General features: G+C 34.9%; 3 protein-coding genes across 3 annotated transcripts; 2 read left to right on the forward strand and 1 right to left on the reverse strand.

Annotated features, from left to right (window-relative positions):
• Nucleotides 1-2,715: 2,715 nt before the first annotated feature.
• On the reverse strand, nt 2,716-4,127 carry LOC120073495 (uncharacterized). Its single transcript, XM_039026338.1, has 4 exons — nt 3,916-4,127; nt 3,097-3,280; nt 2,895-3,030; nt 2,716-2,828 (listed from the first exon to the last, which is right to left on the reverse strand). Exons 1-4 carry the CDS (start codon nt 4,125-4,127, stop codon nt 2,716-2,718), a joined length of 645 nt encoding a protein of 214 aa, XP_038882266.1.
• A 6,157-nt stretch (nt 4,128-10,284) lies between these two features.
• On the forward strand, nt 10,285-12,712 carry LOC120073936 (small ribosomal subunit protein eS6-like). Its single transcript, XM_039026856.2, has 6 exons — nt 10,285-10,459; nt 10,562-10,626; nt 11,435-11,492; nt 11,588-11,696; nt 11,838-12,110; nt 12,220-12,712. The coding sequence occupies exons 1-6, from the start codon at nt 10,454-10,456 to the stop codon at nt 12,456-12,458; spliced, it is 750 nt and encodes a 249-aa protein (XP_038882784.1). The 5' UTR covers nt 10,285-10,453; the 3' UTR covers nt 12,459-12,712.
• A 1,691-nt stretch (nt 12,713-14,403) lies between these two features.
• Nucleotides 14,404-21,810, forward strand: LOC120073410 (uncharacterized). Its single transcript, XM_039026259.2, has 15 exons — nt 14,404-14,841; nt 15,050-15,138; nt 15,453-15,519; nt 15,623-15,738; nt 16,768-16,834; nt 16,977-17,025; nt 17,136-17,221; nt 17,442-17,707; nt 17,804-17,859; nt 18,006-18,091; nt 18,790-18,882; nt 19,537-19,858; nt 20,100-20,767; nt 21,070-21,304; nt 21,384-21,810. Exons 1-15 carry the CDS (start codon nt 14,647-14,649, stop codon nt 21,536-21,538), a joined length of 2,550 nt encoding a protein of 849 aa, XP_038882187.1. The 5' UTR covers nt 14,404-14,646; the 3' UTR covers nt 21,539-21,810.
• The last annotated feature ends 775 nt before the right edge of the window (nt 21,811-22,585 follow it).

A 22,585-nucleotide genomic window follows, 5' to 3' on the forward strand; every position in this document is an offset into this window, starting at 1 on the left:
ATGACTTATGTTAGAGGGATCAGTGGTACTTAAGGAGTTAGATGTAACTATAGGGACATAACAGTTATTGGCTCAGCTGTACTTACGAGCGATCTGTGAAGGGTTATCACACAGTTGATTGGTTAAGATGGACACATAATATATCTATAGTAAGAAGAGTTCAGCTATCAGTCTTTAGTGGAGTGTCTGGCAGTTAACAGATGGTGGATCCCGTGACTAAAGAGTTTAGTTAGTTATTCACATACCATCAGAGCTTCGAGCTACAGGTCCATAAGGTCCCTTGGTAACTCAATGGATTCAAATTGAGGAACTGTTCTTGGTGTTGATTTCAAATGTTTAAATTGACAAGAGGTAATTCGATTATATATGATATGATCGGTATGGTGTATGAGATACATCAAGTGCAGGGTTAATGTAAATGAGATTTACATTAAAGACCATGGAATAGAAAAAGAGCTATGGTTTATATGTTTCATGAAATGAAATATTAAAACTATAGGTTATAAATATAGTATGATAAGTTGGTTATCATTTATATTTATAATAATATTAATTATTGGATAATTATCTCTTTTTATCTAATAACCAATTGAGTGGGAGATTATTGGTAGTTTCATGGTAACCATGAGATAAAAAGGAAAAATATTTTCCTAATTTTAGTAATGTTGAATTGAGTTTCGATTCTCGAAAATTACTCAAGAAAAAGTTGTCAAGTGAATAAAATTTGTTAAACGACAGCTTGGAGAGACTTCGTGGAGTGTTTCTATACGATAGAAACTCAGCTGGCCGATGAGTTAAACGACCGTGCAGCTTTAGCTAAACGATCGCATAGCTTTTTTATGCATGAACTTTCCATTGGGCAAATCGCCGAAAGGGACCTAATGCATAAAAACCTTGAAAAAATGTCATGCCTCAGAGGATATTGGGAACGAAATTCATTTTGTGCCCCAAGTGGCTTTTTAGCCCTCCCAAGCTACCCTTGGGGCCCAATTTTCATGCGCGAACTTTGCGTCGAGAGAATTGCCCGAAACAGACCTAGTAGGTTAAAACCCTAAAAAATCAATGTTCCCCGAAGGATTTTTGGAACGAAGCTCATTTGGTGCCCCAAATGGCTTCTAGGCCTACTCAGGCATCCTCGGAGGCCTAATTTATTGCACGAACTTTCTGTCAAACAAATCGCCTTGAAAGGACCCAATGTTAGAACCTTGAAAATATGTCCTGCCTTGGGAACGGAGCTTGTTTGGTGCCCCAAACGGCTTTTAGGCTCGCCTGGGCTGTCACATAAGCCCAATTTTTGTGTGTAAACTTTTCGTAAAGCAAATCGCTCGAAACGGATCCAGTACATCAGAACTTTGAAAAGATGATGTACCCCACAAATTTTCGAAACGAAGGTATTTTTATGTGCCAAATGACTTTTGGGTCCTCATGGGCTATCCCTAAGGCCTAATTTTCGTGCACGAACTTTTCACCAGGTCAATCACCTGAACTTTTCTCTGCTCTCTTCTTTTCCTCGACCTCCTCCAGCACACCTCTGATGGGTCCCTCATTAGAGTCTGCTGGTGCATCCTTCTTAGGATCCAATGTCACAAGGGCTTCCCTTTGTGCCACCACTAATGCGACAACTTGACTATCTTCTTCTAGCAGTGACTGGTTTACTACTCCTGCTTCTATTAATCCTATGTCACGTTCCATGTTGCTGAGGATGCTCCCAAAGACTTCTTTATCATCTTTTCTCTGTAATTCACTAGCAGTAGGAAGCTAGGATGCGGCCACCTCAGGGCTAGTGGCAGGGACGCTCTCTTTGCGCGGTCTCTCACGGCTGACGGACGATGAAGAGGCAATTGGGAAGGACAAGGGCTTTAAGGTGGCTTTGGGTTTAACTTGCGGTCAGAGAGGTTTAGGTTGAACAGATGCCCGTTGGCTTGTGGTCAAGATTGCGGCATCTCTTGCTGATGAAGGGGCTTCGACCGACAAAGCAGATGAGAAAGGGAGGTCAGACTGGTTTTCACTGCTTCCGCGAGCAAACTTGGGAATTGAAGACTTATGACCAGCCATAGATTTCAGTGGGGAAGGGAAGAAGAAGATAAACTAAAGGTTGTTTTTTAAGATCAAAGCACCGAAGATTCGAGAGCTTGGGAGGGGTTTAAGCGTCTAGTTTCGATAAAAGTTGAAATGAGAGAATAAAAAGGTTGTATATAAGCTTAGGTGAATGGAAGTTCAATCGTCGAGGAGAAATGATCAACGATAGGTTTGGAGAATCGCAAAAGCCTGCCTCTCATTTAATATCGATCAGACGAAAGGATGTTTCGTCTGGTGCCACATTTAATGGCTCATCGAGAGTGTAAGCTACAACCCTTTTGCATTCATGCGTTAAGGCTTGACGAGTCTAATTCTACTTAAATCCTAAGAATTAATGCAAAGGTCAAGCAGTCATAACATTTCAACAATTTACGCATAGATGACATAGTATCATCAAGAATTGAAGTCAAAACATCGTCAATGCAGAGGTCATGCAGTAGATTCACATAATAGCAATAAATGAAAACAAAGCAATAAGTTAACTAGGAAAGCACGTAAAGATAGAATAGATGTCCTTGAAAAGATTAGAGCTAAGTTACTGCAGGGACACATCTATGCGGGCGATGAGGCTTGCCCGATTAGTTCAATGGTCTCCTTGACTCGTTCCACTAAGCCTCCTTAGCAAGGCTTTATGCACTAACCATTGACCTTGAATACATTACTTCCATCCTCACTTGATAATTCAACGACACCATTGGGGAAAACTTCTTTCACAATGAAAGGCTCAGACCACCGTGACTTGAGCTCACCTGAAAAAAGACGAAGGTGAGAGTTAAATAGCAAAACTCTTTGGCAAACAACCAGATCCTTCTTACAGATTTTGCTAACGTGCCATTTCTTCATCTGTTCCTTGTAGAGCTTAGCATTTTCGTATGTGGTGGTGTGACATTCAACTAACTCGTTCAACTGAAGTTTTCTCGCATCTCTTGCATTTGCTAAGTCCAAATTTAGCTTTTTGAGGGCCCATTGTGCTTTATGTTACAACTCTAACAAGAGGTGGCATATCTTTCCATACACCAGCGCATATGGGGACATGTCTATGGGCATCTTATAGGCAGTGAGGTAGGCCCAAAGAGCCTCATCAAGCCTTTGCGCCCAATCCTTCCTGGAGGTGTTGGCCACTTTTTCCAAGATGAATTTGATTTCCCTATTAGACACTTTGGCCTGACCATTGGTCAGTAAATGATAGGCACTCACAACCCTGTGATTGACATTGAACTTGGTTAGCAGATTGGAAATGATGCGATTGATAAAGTGTGTACCCTCGTCATTAATTAGCACAGGGGCGTTGCAAACCATGAAAAGATATTCTTTTTTAGAAACTTTGCCACCGTGACTGCATCATTCTTGGCGCAAGAAATTCCACCATTTAGAAACATAATCGACGACAATCATAATATACAGATAACCTTCAAAAGCTAGGAAGGGGCCCATAAAGTCAATGCCCCACACATCAAATGGTTCTACTTCCAGGATGGAAGTTAGAGGCATTTCATTCTTCTTTGATATGTTGCCCATTCTCTGTCACAATTTACAACGTGGGCTTGGGCTTCTTTGAATAAAGTGGGCCAAAAGTAGCCGCATTTGAGGATTTTAACCATAGTCATTTTCCCCCCAAAGTATCCACCATAAGGGGACTCAAGATATTGCTCCAGGATGCATGAAATTTTCATCTCAGGAACACATCGTTGCAAAATGTGATTTAGTCCCAATTTATACAAGAGTGGGTCATCCCAATGGTAAAATTTAGCTTCGTGATGAAGCTTTTTCTCTTGTTGAGGTGTATAGTCTTTTGGTGTTTGAGCGAAAACTAGATAATTTACAATATCGGCATACCATGGTTCTTTATCACACATAACCATAAATTTTTCATCAGGGAAGCAGACTTCTATTTCTTTCTCCTTTCTTTGGGTCTCAATGTTCTCTAGTCTCGAAAGGTGATCCGCCACCTGGTTTTTTGTTCCTTTCTTGTCCTTGATTTCCAAATCAAACTCTTGTAACAACAAAACCCATCGAATCAGCCTGGGCTTAACATCCTTTTTAGCCATAAGGTGTTTGATCGTAGAGTGATTAGTATACACCACAAAACTTGACCCTACTAGATATTTTTGGAATTTATCAATTGCAAACACCACCGTAAGAATTTCTTTTTCAATGGTGGTGTAGTTTTCTTAAGAGTCGTTCATAGTCTTGTTGGCATAGTAAATAGGATGAAGAATTTTACTTTTACGCTGGCTCAAAATAGCTCCAACCGCATAATTACTTGCATCACACATTAGCTCAAAGGGTTGCGACCAATCAGACGCCATTAGAATGGGTGCAAAAAAGAACACATCCCTCAGAATGTTGAATGCTTGTGTGCAATCATCATTGAAATTGTACAGTCTATCAACTTCGAGGAGCGCACTCTAAGGTCTTGCGATTTTGGAGAAACCTCGAATGAACCTTTTGTAAAACCCTGCATGCCCAAAAAAGCTTCTCAGTGTTCTAACATTTACAAGTGGTGGCAACTTGGCTATTGCGTAAATTTTCGCTTGATCAACCTCAAGCCTGACTTTGGAGATCTTATGCCCCAACATGATGCCTTCAACAACCATGAAGTGGCATTTCTCCCAGTTGAGGACAAGGTTTATTTCTTCACATTTTCTCAACACATTCTCTAAGTTGGCCAGGCATACATCGTATGAATTACCAAACACAAAGAAATCATTCATGAACACCACCACTGAATCTTCCAAGAATTAAGAGAATATTGTCATGATGCATCTTTAGAAGGTTCGGGGTGCATTGCATAGCCCAAAGGGCATGTGCCAAAAGGCGAAGGTGCCAAAGGGGCACGTGAAGGTGGTTTCCTCCTGATCTTCAGGCACAATGACTATTTGGTTGTAACCCGAATAACCATCCAAGAAGCAAAGTAATTCATTACCCACATGTCTATCCAGCATTTAGTCAATGAACGGTAAGGGAAACTAATCTTTCTTTGTGGCTTGGTTCAGCTTGCGGTAATCCATACATATATGCCAACTGGTCACAGTCCTTGTAAGGATCAACTCGTTCTTACTATTTGCCACCACCATCATCCCTACTTTTTTAGGCACACACTAAACTGGACTAACCCAACTGCTATCGGAGATTGGGTAAATGACTCCAGCATCAAACCATTTGATAATCTTCTTCTTTACTACTTCACGTTGTTGGGTTTTATGCCTTAAAACTCGCAGATAGTGAATGTAATTAAATGACCATCATTAATAAATAGTTATTAATGTTTTTATCAATAAGTGTTATTGATGTTTTATTTAATTTTGTTTTATTAACCCTAAAATCCAATAAACTAATATCCTAGGTTGTCTTATAATTCTTGAACTGTATGTAGAGATATATAGGGATCAATGTTCGAGATACAGCCTGAAGGGTCTATAGTATAAGGATAAGGTTGGGTAGCTTATCCTGATAACATTATGGATACGGTCCACTTTGTATTTGATACAAACGCAGTGATCCAATACGTTCGTGTAGGAGACACGCGAGTGAGGGTATCCTGTGCAATGGGTTTGCACAAGACCGAACCGCGAAATAGTAACCACTAGATGTAAGTCCATTGACTAGTTAGGTTTCTATTTCACTAGGATGACCTAGGCGACTTAGTCTTACTCTTGAGTATATTATGAACTCTTGTTCACGAGGGATTGTCCTTTGATTTGTATGGGTGAGAGTGGCTAGTTTGAAGACTCAATATGCCTACCATTTTGGAGATAATACTGAGTGGATAGTTGGGAACATAATCATACAAGATGGATTTCACTCTTTCCCCACTTCAAGGTTAGTAGATGAGTGCTCTCTTAAGTGGTGTCTCCAGGATTTGAACAAAGGGTCTTGCCCTCTCACTGGCATAAGAGGGATTTCTGTTTAATGGTTGGACCATAAACAAGTTGTTCATTAAAGGAGCATCAGTACTTAATGATGTAAAGGTAACCCAGGGTAAAATGGTAATTTGACCTAGTTGATGTTACAAACACTTGTGAAGGACTAACTTGTTGTTATTAGTCCATGGACACAAAAACACATTTGTAGTGAGAAGAGTACAATTGTGGGTCTTTAGTGGAGTGTACCCACAGTTGACGAATATTGATTAATTTGGTTAATGAGTTTAGCCAATTAATCTCACATCATTGGAGCTTCTAATTTGCAGGTCCATTAGGTCCCCATCTTAGCTTGTAAAGGGTATTGAGGTAATTTGTTATTAAATTGAATTTGAAATGTTCTTGGGAATTTTTTAATGTATGTTGATACATTTTAATATAAAGTTTAATTTTAGACTTTATTATTAATTTTGGATATAATTCAAAATTAATAAATGAGAGAACGAAGGAGTTCAAATATTAATTTAATATGAATAAGATTCACATTAAAAACTATAGGTTAAAAATAATATGCATTGGATGCGCATTAAAACTATAGGTTAAATGAGAGAAATGTTTTTTAATATGATTTAAATGGGAAATTAAATTAAATATGTGATATTTAAGTGGGTGATTAATTAATATTTTATTTTATTTAGTTTAATTAAAATTTGAATTTAATTAAATTGATTAAATCAAAACTATAGGTTAAATTTAATGTACATTAGATGCATATTAAAACTATAGATCATGTGAGAGAAAATCATTTAAATATGATTTAAAAGATCATTTAATTAAATTTAATTTAATTTAAATTAAACAAATTAATTCCACATTTTAAAGAAGTTACGAAAAATGTGAGATCAATCCCACGTTTCTCTCTCCCTCTTTCACCATCCCTCTCTCTAATAAAAGAGTTTTGTTTTGCAGAGGAAGAGCAATGCTCTTAATGTCTCTGTGTGTGTTTTTCTTCTCCCTGAGAAAAGAAAAAAAATCGTTCTATGATATTCTCAATTCCCAAAAGAGAGAATCCCACAATTTTTCACAGCCTCAATTCCCTGCAAGAATAGAGAGGTTTCCAACGGGTGATGCCCAATCCTAATTCAATAGATAAATTCTACAGAATTATCAAAAGGTTTGCAAAGTAGGGTTTCTTCCCCTGTATAATTACTCTTTTTGGGAATTGCATTCTTAATCTATATTATTTTTTATTCCAATGCAAATTTGTTTTGTTTTTAAATACCAATTTGAAAAAACAAATTGGCTCTGTGTTTTAGCTTCCGTTGTGCCTTAGGGTTTTCATCCTTTCACACGCATGGTTGGATTCAGCCTGCATTGCCTCTCAATGGAACCATTTTTTCCTTCCTCTAGTTGTATCTTATGCATACAATATGAGGGATTGATCCCTCGAATGTTAGCTAGGGTCCAGTCGATAGCCTTGGTGTATTTCTCCAGCACTTTAAGCAAACACGACAACTTCCTCGTAATCTACTTGGCTTGTGATATTAACCTTTTCCCTTACCCTGTTGAGATTAGTGACTCATGGCAAAGGTTAAAATGAAAATAAAGATAGAGGAAATGATGAATGAAGACATTATAATATTAAGATAGAGATATAATTGTTGAATATAGGTGAATAATTTCTTAAACTATAGTGTAGTACAACAACAAAATGATAAAAGAATAAGGTGAATAGGTAGTTGGTAGTAATTTATTGCTTTCAACAGGTGAATGTTTAGGTTGCTGGTGTTGATATGGTTGTATGGGATGGAGAAGACCCTCTCAAACTCTTGCTCCGGTGAGGGTCTGATAATGAATCTAGGTGAAGAAGATGGAGTTGGATCTCTCTCTTGTAAATCATAGAATCTTTGGATCATAAATTTTCTAATGATATAATGATGATCCTTCTTCTTGGCGTCAAGACTCTATTTATGGAGGCATGCACTATTCCTTGTTGTGATTCCCACTCTGATCAGTTGTCATCATCTGACACGGTGGGTACGCACGTCAGCACTACAATCATGGTCAACATTCTAGAAGTTTGACAGAAGATTCGCTGGTACAGTTTCAAAGATCCCGAGGCATATGATCGTTTGTTTGTTCTTTGGAAGATCAATGCATGCAGCGTCTCTTGCGGTCATATGCAAAATAAATACTTTTCATGCAATATGCTCATGATATGCAGTCAACGGGTGCTTTTGAGATACTTTAGCGCAAGTTTGATATTTAGTATGAATTCTAAGCATGATTGACGCATAATATTCTTTCCTTTCTTCATTATTCTAAGAAAAAGACTTCAATAACTTGTGTTTCTACAAGTTAACAGTCGGTTTGGTTGGTTTGGTTGATTTGGTCTCTTTTTAACAAATTATATATATATTCACTCGTTATTATTTTATTAATTAACAAATGCTATCTTAAATAATAAAAATAGCATTTTGTATTCTTTAGATTTACTAAATAACATTCCTTTTCCTCCCTATGAATTTAGTTAGTCAATTTGGATTGTATTTGGGGCTAAGAAAGTGAAACTAAATATTAAAACTCTAAATCTAATATATTTTTATATAATATATAATAAAAAAAATATAGTCTATAATATATAATATTATAAAATATCATATATATAAGATTAAGATTATAATATATATTGAATATTATTATTATTATTATTATTATTATTATTATTATTATTATTGTTGTTGTTGTTGTTGTATATTATTATTATTATTACTATTATTATTACTATTATTATTACTATTATTATTATTATTACTATTGTATATTATTACTATTGTATATTATTATTATTATTATTATTATTATTACTATTATTATTATTATTATTATTATTATTATTATTATTATTATTATTATTATTATTATTATTCTTACTATTATTATTATTATTATTGTATACTACTACTACTACTACTACTACTACTTTATTATTATTATTATTGTATATTATTACTATTATTGTATATTATTATTATTATTGTATATTATTACTATTGTATATTAGTATTATTCTTATTATTATTATTATTATTATTATTATTATTATTATTATTTCATTTCCCTAATGATGAGAAGGAGTAAATTTCATTTCGTGTAATTAAGTTCTTAGCTCTCCACTCGGTAATGTCTCCAAAATGGTAGGCATATTGAGTTGGCAACTCGAGCTACTCTCACCCATACGAATACTATAGATCGTTTAGGTTATTATCTGAATACGATCCAACTGTATTTCTAACACATACTGTTCAAGTTACACTAAATAACCATTAATCTTAGTTTATTGGATTAAGTTGTATAATACTAATAATTGAATAAAACACCTCTTTATTAATAGACAATCACGCTTACAAAAATTACAAACTACGAGATTTAGGATATAAATCCCAACAAGTGTGAACTTTCATCTCATCTACCGTCGAAAAGAAGTCTAACTCGTTAATCCATAGAAAAAACAGCAAGATAGCAAAAATTAATATTTACTTGTTTATCAATAAGGAAGTTTTTTTTTTTTTTGTTTAGATACTGATAAAACAAAGTGTGTATCCAAAATTTTAAAATGACATAATAATATAATGATATGATAAGTGATAAAACATGATAAAAAAAATCGAACAAGCTGAAATTTAAATAGAAATATAAACATAATTTGATGAGAATATGTATAAAATAATGAACAAAATCTAAGTTTAAATTAAATATATTAATAAAAATTTAAAATAATAAAAAAACCAATAAGATAATGTAAAAATTTTAAGATCTATGATAAATTAAAATGGAGAGATAAAAATGAGATGGATTCATTTTGAATGAGTTTGAAAAGTGATTAAACAAATCTTATATGATAAAAAACTGCCAATATGAACTTTAAATTGGGTGAAAATGTGCAACATTTATCTATAAAATTTATTAAGTTAGAAATTGATAACCGACACTTACACATTTACACTATATTTTTAATTATAATGAATCCACGTTACAATAATTATACTTTATTCAATATTTCTAATGGACGACCACATTAAAGATAAATTGGATATTATAAAAAGCAATCTCACGGAAGTACGTCACGTTTTACTGAAAAGGTTAGTAATTCCGAAATTTGCCATAAATCCAAACGAATCTCCCGACCTTGTCCTTTGATCCAATTTCCCCAAAAAAGTATTTTTTTTTCATTTGGGTTCCGTTATTTTCACCAATGTGGTTCGGCCCAGTTTCAAATCCAGACCTCTGGGACAAAGCAAGTCCAAAATCTCGTCAATGGCTCAAAGCCCACACACTCATTGAATATCGTAAACCAATTGACAAAAAGTGGCTCTGTTCTGAGGAAAAAAACAACCTTCTCAGTTCTCATCACTCATCAGCTTACATGTAATATCCTAAATTCACAGCAAAAACCCTAATTCGTTGTACGAGAGCCGGAGCAGGAGCGGCATTCTTCGGTCCTAGCGAAGATGAAGGTTTGTATTAATCTCTATTGGTCTCTTACTGAGCTGTTGAACCGTTGATTTTTTATTATGTAGAATTTGACTTATGTTTTATTCTCTTTCCCTTTCATTCAGTTTAACATTGCAAATCCCACTACTGGGTGCCAGAAAAAGCTCGAAATCGACGACGATGCCAAACTGTAGGGACTTTCTTTTTACATATCGTACTGCTACCATCTCATTTTTCTTTCATTATGTCGGTGGAAGTGTCAATTTTATGGGTCCAAATTCCAATAGATTACGTTATGAAGAATCCAATGAGCATGCTAAATATTGAACTTGGGATGCTTTTAGCAGCAAATATTTTCTTACAGCTTTTAACATTGTGATTTATACTTTCTGAAGTACACGGACATGGGTTATTTTTCTCATTGGTTTATGAGTCTTTCTAACTTTCAAATTAATTTAAAGTGAATGTATATTATTATTATATATACCGAAGGATTAGGAAGCAATGAGCATGCTGCTTATTTTTATTTATTTATTTATTTATTTTCTGTATATTAGTCAGTGATTGTTTCATTGTCATGCGTGATATTTCGCGTGGGGGAACTTATTTTTATCTGTGGAGTTGGCCTGCTAACTGGAGGACTTTTCTTTTGAATTTCGTCATGACGTTGGTCATTTTTTTAATGTCGTTATAAATCCCCATGCTTTCTTAGACTTTTCCCGTCTCTACAAATGGGAGTTTCTTCTAATATTCCAAAATCATATGGTTATTATAGGAGATGTAATTACATTGTTTGGGAAACAAATGAAAAAATTTTCTTCTGAAATCCAATCATAGCTGGGGTATTCTTTGGTTCTCTCAGTACTAAGTTTCTCATGTAGTGTTAGCTGTGATGAATTTGACTTGATTAGTCATATTGCGATATCAGGTTCTATCGTTTAGAAGATCATTGTAGTTCAATAGAATTTATAGTCTCATTCTTGTATTCTTTAATGCAGCCGAGCATTTTGGGACAAGAGGATCTCCCAAGAAGTTAATGGAGATGCGCTTGGTGAAGTAAGTTGTCTGTTGGTACCTTCTTCATTAAATTATAATCAAGTATTTTTTTCCTTTCATCTGTCATGTTATTGACTTGGAGGATCTTTTGGCAGGAGTTTAAGGGTTATGTTTTTAAAATAATGGGTGGTTGTGACAAGCAAGGTTTTCCAATGAAGCAAGGTGTTTTGACCACTGGTCGTGTTCGCCTTTTGCTCCACAGAGGTATATGGATATATATATATATATATATATATATATATATATATATATATAGTTAATCTTACTGGTTCCAGTTTCAGTCGAGGGGACTGAAATTCTTTTATATATGGAAAATGAAGTAAAAGTTTTGGGTCCTTTGAACAGGTACTCCTTGTTTCCGTGGTTATGGTAGGAGGAATGGTGAGAGAAGGAGGAAATCTGTCCGAGGTTGCATTGTTAATCCAGACCTCTCTGTTTTGAATTTGGTGATTGTGAAGAAGGGTGAGAATGATCTACCTGGTCTGACAGATATTGACAAGCCAAGAATGCGAGGTCCGAAAAGGGCATCTAAGATCCGGAAACTCTTCAATCTCTCCAAGGATGATGATGTTCGGAAGTATGTCAACACATACCGCAGAACCTTCACCAATAAGGCCGGTGGGTTTGCTTACTAATGTTTTGATACATAATTGGTAACAGAAGAATATGTAGAATTCATATGATTGATTATACTGTGGGTTCATTTTTGTTGTTATCTTTTTGGCAGGTAAGAAATGTAGTAAAGCCCCGAAAATCCAGAGGCTGGTAACCCCCTTCACTCTCCAAAGGAAGCGAGGAAGGATTGCTGAAAAGAAAAAGAGAATTGCCAAAGCCAAGTCTGAAGCAGCCGAGTATCAGAAGCTTCTGGCATCACGTTTGAAAGAACAACGTGAACGGCGCAGTGAGAGCCTAGCCAAGAGAAGATCCAAGCTCTCTGGTGCCTCCAAGCCCTCTATTGGTGCTTGATCTAGTTCTCTAAAAATTTTGTCCGAGTTAGTTGAACATTGAGCATTCCTGGACATGATCAGTCCATAGATTAGGGAAATATTGGTTGTTACTATCATTGAGAGTTGGTTTGATCATTTACTTCAATTTTGGGTTCGCTGGACATCTTGTAACATTTGAATATTTTTTAAGTTAGTAGACTCATACCACACAGAACTGGGTTAGATTTGTTACAAAATTTCCCTGTTGAATTAGTGTTCTTAGAAATTTGAAAATCATGTGTCTAAATAATGTCATTGGACTTCTTAAAGGCTCTTCAAATTTTGTTTTAGAAGAACAATGGTTAATTTTATGTGGTTTAAACCTAATGCACGTTGAAATTTGTGAAGAACGGGATGCTTAAATATATTTAGGAAGCATTTGGGACCAGAATAAAGTTTTATCTCTGCAGTTATTAAATTCGGAGAGTTGTCAAGTCTAGGGCCTTTATTGTATGGAGGAAATAAGTTGGGAAATTATTAGAAATAACACTTTTAAGATTTTACCTTAAAACGAGTATATTTTTTTAAAATTCGTAAAAATAGTTTTTTCGGTCTATCTCGGACGAGATCGACCACGAGATTTTAGTTAAAAAGTCAACTTTTTCTAACATATCGATTCTTTGAAGTTTTCTCGGTACATCTCGTCAGATCATACACCTAATCTCGGTGCAAATTCTATAGATTTGAGCTTTCTTGGTGAAATCTAGGGTATAATTAATACCGAAATTTATATATTTGAGCTTTCTTGGTGGAATCTCGGGTAAAAGTTAACATCAAAATTTGATCTTTCCCAAAATCTAAAAATGTTAATCAATTTGGAAAATCTAATTTGATAATTGGAAAACGCATTTGGAATTTTGAAAATTCATAAAATTGTGAAAACATAAATTATGCTAAAGATTTGAAAAATTACATAATAATTTGATATAATATTTAGTAAACATAATCGAATTTGGAGAAAATTTGGAAATAGTATAAGATTCGGAAAGATTACCAAAAAAAAAAAAAAAATTGTGTAATCAGATGAGATGTACCGAGAAGCCCGAAACAATTGATGAGTTGAAAAAAATTGAATTTTTATCTAATTCTCAGTGATCAATTTCACCCGAGATAGACCGAGAAGAATTATTTTTACGAATTTTAAAAAAACGTGTTAGTTTTATAAGGTAAAAATCTAAACATGTTATTTTTCACAATTTTCCAAATAAATTGTAGAATATGTGTTTTTTTTAATTGTGGGATCGAGTAGGTTTGAGACCAAACAAAGAGTGAAGTTAACAACACTCCCTCAACTACTATTCCTTGAGTTAAACATGCTCTTATTGTCACATTCGACCAAAAATCATTGCTTGTATAGCTTTCTTGTTGTTGTAGTCTTGCAAATCTAACAACCCCATCTCGCGAGTTTTTTTTTTTGTTGGTATGTAAATTTCTTATTTTAGTCTGGCATGATTTTCTGTTTTTATTCATTATCATTTCATACGATGAGTAGTCATGCAATGTATGTGTGCATACGTTTCTGTTTGTTGATATTTTAAAATTTGTGGGAAAATGAAACAATTTTTCGAAAAATAAAAAACAAAATAGTCATTAAATAAGACTTTATCTTTATCTAGTTGAACTATAAAAAACAACCACATAAGAGAAAAGTACTATTATAATATTGATAAAGATAGAGATATTGTAGTATTTACTACTTGATCGTCGTTTTGACAATATATTTACTTTCTACTATCTTCGTAAAACTTTGTTATACTTACTACTTGATGGTCGTTTAGACAATATATTGTAAAACTTTGTCATTCTTTTAGGGTTCAACAATACGAGGGAGCAGAAAATTATTCACCGAATTATTGTCTTCTATTATTATTTTTTTCCCCTTAAAGAGATATATATGATCACAAAGTTGGAGAGATATCCCTCTTGTGTCCTTCCACATGCAGGCCGGTAGAATACCCAGAATAACGAGCGGCCCAAAGGCCCACTCATGTTAAGCCCTCAGCCCTCCGTCGGACAGTTAGAAATCCATCCAAAACCCACTAAAAACTACCAATGCTTAGTGGGTAGAAATCATCGGAACGGGGACCAAAACCCCAAATCGCACCCTCCCCGCCGGTTTCTTGCTCATGAACGTGTAGGCTTGCGGCTTCATCCAGAGTTCATCGAACATGGGAGGTAAGGGCAGGGGAGGCAGAGCTCGTACTCAGAGAAAGCATTTTCGAGACAACAGAGAGAACGTTTGGAAGCGCCCAAGGTCCGATCCTAACTCTGCCAATGACAACAAGGATGGCAATGGTAATGGCAATGGTAATCCCTGGGAGCCTTTCGAATCTCAAAGTCCCGCGTTCAATGAGTATTACAAGGTTTGCGTTGATTAAACTGTTTATTTTATTTATTTATTTATTTGAGTTCATTTGTAGTTCTTTTTGTTAAGAAAGCAGTGTTTTATGAGTTCGATGGTAAGCTTTGTTTACTGATCTGGTGTCTGGTGTTTCGGTCTCTTTTATGCCAATATGTTTATAAAAGTGTACGTTTGTTTGAGCGTTATATTTGTGGTTTTGGAAACTGTAGGAGCAAGGTATTGTTTCTGAGGAAGAATGGAATACATTTATTGAGGTTCTTCGGAAGCCATTGCCCGCCGCTTTTAGGATCAATTCTAGGTATAACATATAAGATTGTTCTCATTTCCATTATTAATTACCCTTCCCCTCCCTCTGTCCATCCAAAAAAGAAGGGAAAAAAAATGACAAAGAAAACACCGCTTCACCTGAGTGCTACCATCTTCGTGGTGTACATACACATGTTCCCCTTACATGAACCCATGTGTGTGTGGTGTTTTTTTTTTAAGGAAAAAAGCACTTATATATATTCACATAACAAGAACTCCGTTGGTTCTTTAATCATTTGCTTTGTTCTGTTAACGTTGCATCTTTGTACTATTGTTGTCGTTATTAGTAACATTTGAATTTAACAGTGGACAGTTCTGTGATGAAATACGTGCCCAGTTACAAAATGACTTCATGAAATCTCTTCAGGCTGAGGTAGGCAATGCGAATGTTGTTGCTTCTCAGTTCTCAATAAGAATTTGGTGAAGAATTTAATATTGATCCATGGTTGCTTCTTTTCCTTCTATATCCTGTTTAGGTCACTGAAGGTGATGAAGCTGAGGCTATTAGACCGTTACCTTGGTACCCTGATAATCTTGCATGGCATTCAAATTTCTCAAGAATGCAATTGCGGAAGAATCAAGCTCTTGAGAGGTAATATTATATTTTTATGGTCATCATTTTTCTTAATTGGACCCTAATTGAATAGAAAGAACTTGTCGTTCTGTATACTTGAGCACTTGAAAGGTAAATAGTTGTACTTTTTGGTCATCATCACCATTATTTTCTGATTAGAAATGCATGAATGTTCAACTATCTAAGGGGGCATTTGATTAGTGATCTGAAAATTCAAATATGGAAACAAGGGATTCAATGAATAATAGAGTTGTGCTCTATGGACAAATTATTTAATGATGGTGCCACAATATGGTTGCCTCATAATAACCATTTGGTGTTGATTAAAAAATTTGCATTCCCTTTAATAATCACCAGATATATTACAGATTTTTTATGTGTATGCATGCGTACATACATACAAACTTCTTCTTCTTCCTCTTCTTTTTTTGAGGTGGAAGTGAAATGGTACTTTAATTTGGTCGATGTCTTAACAGAATGGTTGCCATGATGATTTGAATCCATAACCTCTAAGTCATGAACTTACAGAAAGAAAGAAGTCATGAATTACAATTTGCCTTATAACTGTCGGAACACCTGATAGTGGTTGTATCAAGTAGTTTCTTTGAATATGTCTTTATGTTTGAATGATTTTTTTTTTTTTAATAGTTTTAGAAAATATCCTTATGGGCTGTCAAATTTCTATCCTACTTCCTTTTAGTCCATGGTCGTTGAGATGGAAGTGAAATGGCTTAATGTGTTTTCAGGAATTCTTTGAGTTTTGTTTACTATCATAAAATCGTTATTTGAATCAATTGTTCATTAATATAATAGTTAATACTAGTATCGTCTCTAATTTTGAAGTTTTTCCTTCAATTTTTTTTTACCTGTATAAGTTGCATTTGCATGTTGCGAAGACCATTTATTTTAGCTTAAACTTTCTTATGGCTCCCATATGTAGGAATCTACAAAAGTTTTCTAATGTAACTATTGATCAATTTAAACCGCACCTATATATGCTTTTGTGTTGCAAGTTACTATGTGCTTTTGACGGCTTCAGTTTCACAGGTTTCATGAGTTCTTGAAGCTAGAAAATGAAATTGGGAACATTACAAGGCAGGAGGCTGTCAGCATGGTATGCAAGACATCTAAACGCCTATAAGACAGACACATATGGATTACTTGTTATATCAATGGGGAACATTACTGTAACATTTAATTGTCATTTAAATCTCTTATGCCTTCATAACAACTTAATTGGGGCTTTTGTGGCTCAGGTACCTCCTCTTTTTCTGGATGTACATCCAAATCACTATGTACTCGACAGTAAGCAGTTTGTGCTGATTTAATTGGCCATTTTCTTTATTTATTGTATTATCTCAACTTTATATCAGTCAGGCATATGAACTTTAACTGTTTCTTTGCTTTCTACTCAGTGTGTGCTGCTCCAGGCTCCAAAACATTTCAATTACTTGAGATCATACACAAGTCCAGCAAACCTGGAGATCTACCTGATGGATTGGTTTGTGTCCTCTTTTATTTTTGTACTCCTCCATAAGTTTCTATATGGAAGTATTTTTTCTTTTTCTGCCTACTAGGTAGTAGGGTACTTGCAATTTTATTTTATTTATTTATTTATTTTCTCATTTGTTTGGTTGCTTATCTTTTGAGTTTGTATTATGCTACTTTCTGGTGTTGCATGATTCTTTATGTAAAATTGATTTGATAGCCATCTTCATTAGGTAGTGGCAAATGATTTAGATGTCCAAAGATGTAATCTTCTCATCCACCAAACTAAAAGAATGTGCACTGCCAACCTCATTGTTACAAATCACGAAGCACAACATTTTCCTGGATGTCGAGCACATACCAGTTTCTTTAATGCTTCTGCAGCAGGGAGTGAAGTAAAACCTCATAACACTCAGCTTACCTTTGATCGTGTTCTATGTGATGTTCCCTGTAGCGGAGATGGTACTCTTCGCAAGGCTCCAGATATATGGAGGAAATGGTAGCCTTTAGCAATTTCTTGCCTGTGATTTCTCATCATGTGTGGTATCATTGGTATTTCTAGTTTGTCGATAAACCTTTTTTTAATTGCTTTCAGGAATTCTGGGATGGGTAATGGTCTACACGGCTTACAAGTGCAGATAGGCATGCGAGGTACCTAGCTGCAACTATGAATTGCAAAATCCATCATACTCATATAGCTGCCATGCATTATTCACTAATTCCACTAGGCCACCTCTATATTTACGACTTTGCTTCCAATTCATGGAAAATCAAAATGATTTGATCAATTATTGCAGGTGCCTCTTTACTTAAAGTTGGCGGAAGAATGGTCTACTCAACCTGCTCAATGAATCCTGTTGAAAATGAGGCCGTTGTTGCGGAGGTAATGTATAAGCATTCTGGACTAAAGGGAAAGGGAAAAAATTTTATCCCTAAAATTAAACTAGCTATGCAAGAAAGGGCTCAATCCGAGAGGACAGCCTCAAGGATAGTTGCAAATTTTCTAATATGGCATCAGATCAAACCTCCTCTCAAGACCTCAAAATCCTCCTATTACTCTTTCCCACATTCCCCACAGAATGGAAAAGAAAGCAAATGCAAAAGGACGTGTTCCTTATCATGAAATGGAGGATGCTAGAGCACATACATTAAAGAAAACCTTTTAGATATGTTTACTACTCAGAGGAGCCTGATTAGAAAGCTTTTGAATGATTTTTTTAATGTAATATAGTATTTAAATTGGCAAATTATAGGTTATACATGTGATATGGTAGAGAGTTGTGTAAGTGCTTCAGGTATTATTAATTTCAGTCACTGTGCGGGGTAAAATATCAACATTGGCCTTGCTCCTCTCGGTGGTATACTAGTGCTAGGTCGAGGGCAATAAGAAAACTTCCTGTATTGACAAGATTGTTGAACTACTTTTTAGTTTTTATATTCAATTTTGTTTGTCAATGAGAGTAGCTTATTCTTCAAAAAATTAATTTGTATGCTTTACACTGCTTGTCTCTTGTGGCCAAGCATGTACATACATCAGCTTATTAAATCTTACCTTCTATACATCAATTCATCTTGTTGCAGCTTCTGCGGAAATCTGGAGGCTCTCTTGAACTCGTTGATGTCTCAAATGAACTCCCACAACTTGTTTGTCGCCCTGGTCTCAAGAAATGGAAGGTCAATCCATATTATTTTAGTATCTTTTTCTTATTGAAACTCAGGATAGTTTGTAACATTTGGATGTAGTTATTCTTCTTTTATAATTTACATTTTGCATTAACTGATTTTTAATCTGTCATTTTTTGCTGATTGGGTATTTTTTTTAAGAAATTGTTTTAAAAACTATTCTGGATGCTTGTCTATTAAAATGCTCTAGAGTTTGTTTGTTTGTTTTTGTTTTTAAAATTTTTTCCTCGTTTTTTTTAATATATTTGTTTAAAAACATAGCACATCAAAATCAATTTGTACTAAAAATGTTCATAATTATTCTGAAGTTACTGTATTGAACTCTGGTTCAAAATGAAAATGGATTACAAACAAAAAGATTTTTTTTTTCTTGTGGATTGCCAAAGAAAGTTGTATCATGCTTCAAATTTCCGTTTCTGAAATCTACTCAAAGATGTAGTAAATTCTATTTCTTCTCAATGTGGAAAATTTTATTTAATTTCCTGAACTCATGATGGTGAATTATCTGAGGTTTTTGAGCTTTAAAATAATGTTCTGGTTCTACTGTTTCAACTTCCAAGTAACCATTTCCAATTTTTTGCCCCTTGATCTATATTTGTTCTTTTGCTTCTTAACAAAAAATATATATATTTGTTCTTTTGCTAGGTGCGTGATAGGGGTGTATGGTTAGCGTCCTACAAAGAAATTATTGAAGGTCGCCAGAGTGTGGCAATACCCAGCATGTTTCCTTCTGGCAGAGGCCGTAAGAACCAAGCAGACAATAATCATAACTCAGAATTGGGGGGAAATCATCTGGACGGTTCCATTGGCAGTTCTGTTGATGTATCTGAGCCAATAATGGATCCTGTACTTGAGTTCGATGAGGTTTGTGAATTTCCTATAGAGCGTTGCATTAGGATAGTGCCTCATGATCAAAATAGTGGAGCGTTCTTCATTGCAGTATTACGCAAAGTTGCCCCTTTGCCAGGTATGTTGAACCATCCAACATTTGGTTGAGGGCCGTACGGCCAGTTTAAACATACCTGCCTGCGCCTATTGGAAAATGTTAATTTAGTATGGATTGTTTAATATTGTTAAATAGTTGAAAATCTTGTTTTTGCTATTTGACTATTTGCAATATACTTTATCCAAGTAAATCTATAATTTTTTTGTTTGTGTTCCCCTTCACCCCCCACCCCCCCTCTTTCTTGCCCGTGGGGTTGCTTCAGCTGCTGTTGAAAAACAAAATTCGAAGTCTGCAGATGACCGGTCTCGTTGCAAGCTTCCACAGACTATTGCAGATGGAGAGAGTGTGAACGTTGATGCAGCAGTCGGGATGGATGAAAGCCCCTCAGAAGTTGGGATTGATCCGAATAATCAAGAGGATTTCAATTCTGCAGACAATAAACCAGCTTGCGAACTTCCAGTTCAGGATATTAAAGATGCAGATGGTTTGGACACTAATGCAGTAGATGGGAGGGGTAAGCAGTTCTCAGAAGCCGATTTGGCGGCCAAGTTAGTAGATAATAATGAAGTGGATGAAAATAATTTGGAAGTTACTGCTATAAAAGATAACTCAGAGGAGTCTAAGCAGCCTGATGACGGTGAAATGGATCCTAAGAAAAGCTCTGTGAAGAGAAAGTTACAGATTCAGGGGAAGTGGAAGGGTGTTGACCCTGTTGTATTGTTCAAAGATGAAACCGTTATTGATAGCATAAAGACATTTTATGGTATTAATGAGTCTTTCCCATTGATTGGCCACCTTGTGACTCGAAATAGTGACACTAACCATGTGAAAAGAATCTATTACATATCCAATTCTGTTAAGGATGTTCTTGAGCTGAATTTTGCAGTCGGGCAGCAGCTTAAGATAACATCTATTGGTCTGAAGATGTTTGTAAGTATTCCTTGCCACCGTTTCATTCTTCATTATATTATGAGATCATTACTGTTTTCAAAATGATAGCACACACCAGCAGCTAATCAATGTTCTTACACTGGCTCACCAAATAGCAGAATCATTCCCAAAACAAGCTCTTAAACATTTTTGTTTTTACTTGCTAGAGCTTATCTGATGACGTTGTGCATGTGCTTATATAGGATGATCCTTGAGTGCCAAAATTATAGATTTATTTTTTTATTGCGTTTATTTTAAATAATTGAGTGAACTTCCATATCTCATGTAATTTCGATGAATAGGAGAGGCAATCATCTAGAGAAGGTAGCTCTGCACCCTGTTCATTCCGTATATCATCAGAAGGGTTGCCTGTGATACTCCCGCACATCACCAAGCAAATCCTAACCATGTCTCCCGTGGACTTCAAGCATTTATTACAATATAAAAGTATAAAATATGCAGATTTTGTTGATGCTGCGTTTGGTGAGAAGGCATCAAACCTAATGCTAGGTTGCTGTGTGATAGTTTTGGGCACAGGTGTGTAGCGACCATGCTGTGTATCTATCCTTATGTTAATGCATCCGAGTCCTTACTAAGAACAGCTTTCTCTTTTCAGGAAGTAACACCTCTTCGGATGTTATCAAAGTTGACGAGTCAACAATAGCCATTGGTTGCTGGAAAGGGAGGGCCAGTCTGAGTGTTATGGTGACAGCCATCGATTGCCAAGAACTACTTGGAAGGCTTTCAAAACGGCTTGAAAATAACTTGTAATGCAGGAAAGGCACGTCTTCTGATATCGAAGCTTAATCTAAATCTTGGATCAAAATCTTTGGAGATGATAGTGATAATACGTGGGATTAGTTCAATTGTATAATTTAGAAAAGTTAAGCCTTACTATTGCTTCCAGTGTTTATCCAATGTTTATAGTGGCAGCATGATTTCTTCAAACTAGTGTGATCTTTTAGGAGGATGTTTTGAGAACAATTTTGCTGTAACATTTATCACAGGTACTTTATATTATTTTTAAAGGATATATTGCTGTATTTGTTCATTTCCCAATTTTATTATCAATTGAAATGGAGTAAATATTAAGAATAATTTCGAATGGATGGGGAAATAACCGATGCTAGGAACATGATCTCATTCCTTGGAATTGAAATGTTGATTTAGAATTTATTTGGGTCAACTCTAGAAAAAAATATGTTTTTTCAAAAGATTCATTTCTATTTAAACATTTTTGACAAAAATTGTAAAAAATATATTTTAAAAGCTATTTTAAGTAGTTGTCAAACATTCTAATTTTTTTTTTTTCAAAATGATATTTTTTAAATTGAACACTTAAAAATATATTTTGAAAACATCCTTATTCTTTTTTTAAGTTGGATTTCTGATTCGATGTTTATTTTACGAAATAAATCCTCGAAAAGTTAGTTTTAATGGCAATATTAAAATATGTCAATCAATGTTTGCATATTCTAGGAAGTTTTAGGGTAGATTTAAATGGCTTGAAATATCTAAACATGTTAAAATTTGACTCTTTCCTTTGTCGTCTCATTTTTCATAAGTTAATTCTGGAATGGTTATTTCGATAGCATTGGCGTCTTGAAAATACTATTCAAAATCGTTAAAATGGTTTCCAAAATCTATTTTGGAAAATTACTTGTTTTAAATGGAAAAATGTTGGAAATATTTTTAAATATAATAAAATATCAATGTCTATTAGTGTCTATTGTTATCTATCATTGATTGACAATAACATTTTGCTATATTTATAAAGAAGTTAGCTCATTTTTCCATATCTAAAATCATTCCTAAAAT

This window comes from Benincasa hispida, chromosome 3, assembly GCF_027475165.1.
Source record: "Benincasa hispida cultivar pf3 chromosome 3, pf3_genome.v1.1, whole genome shotgun sequence".
Classification (NCBI taxonomy): Eukaryota; Viridiplantae; Streptophyta; class Magnoliopsida; order Cucurbitales; family Cucurbitaceae; genus Benincasa; species Benincasa hispida.

Coding starts and splice junctions, on each gene's coding strand:
- LOC120073495 (XM_039026338.1), bottom strand. CDS start 4,127: ATGGCTAAAAAGGATGTTAAGCCCAGGCTGATTCGATGGGTTTTGTTG. Junction 3,281..3,915: donor ATGTGTGATAAAGAACCATG/GTATGCCGATAT, acceptor TGTCAATCACAG/GGTTGTGAGTGCCTATCATT. Junction 2,829..2,894: donor ATGGCACGTTAGCAAAATCT/GTAAGAAGGATC, acceptor GTCTTTTTTCAG/GTGAGCTCAAGTCACGGTGG.
- LOC120073936 (XM_039026856.2), top strand. Junction 10,627..11,434: donor ATCGACGACGATGCCAAACT/GTAGGGACTTTC, acceptor TCTTTAATGCAG/CCGAGCATTTTGGGACAAGA. Junction 11,697..11,837: donor TCGCCTTTTGCTCCACAGAG/GTATATGGATAT, acceptor TCCTTTGAACAG/GTACTCCTTGTTTCCGTGGT.
- LOC120073410 (XM_039026259.2), top strand. CDS start 14,647: ATGGGAGGTAAGGGCAGGGGAGGCAGAGCTCGTACTCAGAGAAAGCAT. Junction 18,092..18,789: donor ATGAGGCCGTTGTTGCGGAG/GTAATGTATAAG, acceptor ATCTTGTTGCAG/CTTCTGCGGAAATCTGGAGG. Junction 20,768..21,069: donor CTATTGGTCTGAAGATGTTT/GTAAGTATTCCT, acceptor TTCGATGAATAG/GAGAGGCAATCATCTAGAGA.